This window comes from Colobus angolensis, unplaced genomic scaffold, assembly GCF_000951035.1.
Source record: "Colobus angolensis palliatus isolate OR3802 unplaced genomic scaffold, Cang.pa_1.0 Scaffold66, whole genome shotgun sequence".
Taxonomy (NCBI): Eukaryota; Metazoa; Chordata; class Mammalia; order Primates; family Cercopithecidae; genus Colobus; species Colobus angolensis.
In genome coordinates, this window is record NW_012120265.1 from 1,438,050 (window position 1) to 1,441,731 (window position 3,682).

The following is a 3,682-nucleotide window of genomic DNA, read 5'->3' on the forward strand; positions in this document are numbered from 1 at the left end:
ACAGGCACCCACCACCACGTCCAGCTAATTTTTATATTTTTAGTAGAGACGGGGTTTCACCATGTTGGTTAGGCTGGTCTTGAACTCCTGACCTCAGGTGATCCGCTGGCTTCAGCCTCCCAGAGTGCTGGGATTACAGGCGTGAGCCACCGGGCCCAGCCTTTCCTTTTTCCTCTCTTCTGCCGAGAGTGGAACACGCATGTCCTGGGAGCTGCATCTTGTGCAGGGCCCAGCTGCTCTCGGGGGCTGCATGAATCATCTCTCCTGGGCCCTGGACTCAGACTGGGGCCTCCCCACCCCCCTCTCGGCTGTGCCTTACAGAGCCCCGGTCCAGGCCTCCTGGGGCTGTTGGGTTCCAGATGCTGCAGCTCCATGTGACTTCCAAGCAGGCCCTCCACCCTCCGTGCTGAATGGAGGAACTGGGGGTCCCCCAGGCCAACTGGAAACATTTCCCAGGCTAGGCCAATTGCCTTTTGCACTTCCCTGTTCCTGTCGCATTTCCCCAGCCCCACTTTCCCCTCCTGATGCCCTGAAAGCTTCCAGAATTGACTGTGACCGCTTGGATGTCGCCACTGTCGGCCCCTGCCTTGATGTCCCCATTTAGCCATCTCCATGGAGCTCTTGCTGGAGATCCCCGAACCCTGCACTAGATGGCTGCTTCCTGTCCTGGGAGGAGGCCTCCTGGGTGTCCTCATCTGCTGTGGCTACCGGAGGATCCCACAGGAGAGGCAGCAGAGGGGTCGGGGAGGTCTCCTGCCAGGGATTGGCCTCTCAAGCCTCAGGGGTTCTAGCCTGTTAAAATATCTCCCACCTCATGGTGGCCCCTCCAATGTCCCCACTGATGGCTCTGACACTGTGTTGGTGGCGATGTCCCAGACAATCCCACCAGGATGGCCCAGACATCCGTACTTGGCCTCGCTAGTGACTCATCTCGGACACCCATGCCAGCCTTTCTGGGGCCGGCCACCCAGGTCGCCTGTCCATCTGTCCTCCCTCCAGCAGCACCCCCTGGCCCCTGGAGTGGTGGGGCCATGGCAAGAGACACCATGGCGTCTCATGCGAACTTCCCTGGGCACTGTGGTTTTATTTCCTAATTGATTTAAGAAATAAACCTGAAGACCATCTGGTGCCTGCTGGGAGCCCATTCATTGAGTGTCCCCGCATGGCATAGAACTCTTGCTGAGTTTCAGAAGGCAGGACTCGGCCGGCCCGGCATAGTGGCTCATGCCTGTAATCCCAGCACTTTGGGAGGCTGAGGTGGGTGAATACTTGAGCCCAGGAGTTCAAGACCAGCCAACATGGTGAAACCCTGTCTCTACTAAAAACACACAAAAAATAATTAGCTGGGCTTGGTGGCTCACACCTGTCATCCCAGCTACTCGGGAGGCTGAGGCAGGAGAATCGCTGGAACCCAGGAGGCAGAGGTTGCAGTGCACTCTAGCCTGGGTGGCAGAGCGAGACTCTGGTTCAAAATAGAAAAAGAGAGAGAGGGCAGGAGGGAAAGAGAGAGGGAGGAAAGAAATACAAAAAGTAGTCAGGCGTGGTGGTGCGCACCTGTAATCCCAGCAACCCCAGAGGCTGAGGCAGAAGAATTGCTTGAGCCCAGGAGGTGGAGGTTGCAGTGAGCCGAGATGGTGCCACTGCACTCCATCCTGGGTGACAGAGCGAGACTTTGTCTCAAAAAACAAAAAAGAAGGCGGGACCTCGTACCATGTGGCCCCATCTGCAAGACCGAAGGGACCTTGGGGCAGGGGCACTCGGCCCTCTCGCTGGCCTGCCGAGGGGGAGGCACCTCCCTGCAGGGTCTGGGCCTCACAGGCCTGCGCTGGCCTCTGTGGTTGCAGGGGAGGGATGGCCAATCTGCCTGTGAGTTCCTGCAGGTGTTGCAGGATGGCTCCGATCACGGTGTGTCCTGGCACCTGTGGCTGCCCTGGGAGTGTCCTCTTCCGTGTACAGGCCGGCTGCTGTGAGAGCTCTGGCTGAAAGTTGCTAGGCCTGCTGGGGTGGCCGTCTGAGCTGGGATTCGAACCCAGGACTCCAAGCTCAGGAGTCTATATAGTATTCCTCCCAATCCCTGGGGGATATGTTCCAAGACCCCAAATCGATGCCTGAAACTGACCGTAATACTGAGCCCTAAATATGTTTCGTTTCTTTTCTTTCTTCCTTTCTTTCCTTTCCTTCTCTTTTTCTTTCCCTTCCTCCCTCTCTCCTTTCCTTTCCTTCTCTTTTTCTTTCCCTTCCTCCCTCCCTCCTTTCTTTCCTTCATCCTTTCCTCCCTTTCTCATTTTAATTTTATTTATTTATTTATTTATTTTTGAGACGGAGTCCTGCTGTCTCCCAGGCTGGAGTGCGGTGGCACGATCTCGGCTCCTGCAAGCTCCGCCTCCTGGGTTCACACCATTCTCCCGTCTCAGCCTCCCAAGTAGGTGGGACTACAGGCACCCGGCTAATTTTTTGTATTTTTAGTAGAGACAGGGTTTCACCGTGTTAGCCAGGATGAGTCTCGATCTCCTGACCTCGTGATCCGCCCGCCTCGGCCTCCCAAAGTGCTGGAATTACAGGCGTCAGCCACTGCGCCTGGACCTACTTTTTTCTGAGATGGAGTCTTGCTCTGTCATCCAGACCGGAGTACAGTGGCATGATCATGGCTCAGTGCAGCCTTGACCTCCCACACTCAAGCAATCATCCCTCAGCCTCCTGCGTGGCTGAGACTACAGATGTGCACCATCACGCCCAGCTAATTTTTTGATTTGTTTGCAGAGATGAGGTCCCACTGTATTGCCCAGACTGGTCGATAACTCCTGGGTTCAAGCCATCCTCCTGCCTTGGCCTCCCAAAGTGCTGGGATAACAGGTGTGAGACACCGTGCCCAATTTATACTGGTTTTTCGATCTCATAACCGGGAGGCTACTAAGTGACAAATGAGTGGGCGTGGAGGGATTGGTGTGTCCAGCATGGATCTGCTGGACAAAGGGGTGATTCATGACCCTGGGCGCGACAGAGAGGGACGGAGCAAGGCAGTCCAAGATTTCATCATGCTCCTCAGAACAGCACTCAATTTAAAACTTATGAATTGCTTATTTCTGGAATTTTCCATTTAATATGTTTGAACTGTGGAAACCTCAGAAAGAAATTTGACTAAGCGGGGACTACTGTACTCTCAACTGACTCTCACCTCTGCTGTCCCCCTCTCGTGTCATAATGTTGGCCTCCTGTTTGTTGTCTCTATCTCGGGACAGGTGACAGAGCTTTTGCTGGGAGAGGGCACTGAGTGGGTGACCCTTGTGTGCAGGTGAGCAAGTGAATTCTTTTTGGGTTTTTCGTTTTTTTTTTTTAGACAGAGTTTCGCTCTGTCACCCAGGCTGGAGTGCAGTGGTGCAATCTGACTCACTTCAGCCTCCACTTCCCAGGTTCAAGCCATTCTCCTGCCTCAGCCTCCTGAGTAGCTGGGATTGCAGGCATGTGCCGCCACGCTGGGCTAATTTTTTGTATTTTTAGTAGAGACGGTGTTCCTCCATGTTGGTCAGGCTGGTCTTGAACTCCCGACCTCAGGTGATCCGCCCACCTCGGCCTCCCAAAGTGCTGGAATTACAGGCGTGAGCCACCGGGCCCAGCCTTTCCTTTTTCCTCTCTTCTGCCGAGAGTGGAACACGCATGTCCTGGGAGCTGCATCTTGTGCAGG

The 3,682-nt window shown here is 54.8% G+C and overlaps 1 protein-coding gene across 1 annotated transcript in view; it reads left to right on the forward strand.

The window, feature by feature from the left end:
- Positions 1 to 1,851: 1,851 nt before the first annotated feature.
- The window catches only part of PGLS (6-phosphogluconolactonase), a 15,721-nt gene continuing 13,890 nt past the window's right edge, over positions 1,852 to 3,682 (forward strand). The window contains exon 1 of the mRNA XM_011925904.1: positions 1,852 to 1,866. Coding sequence (XP_011781294.1) covers positions 1,852 to 1,866 — 15 coding nt within the window. The remainder of the gene's footprint in view (positions 1,867 to 3,682) is intronic.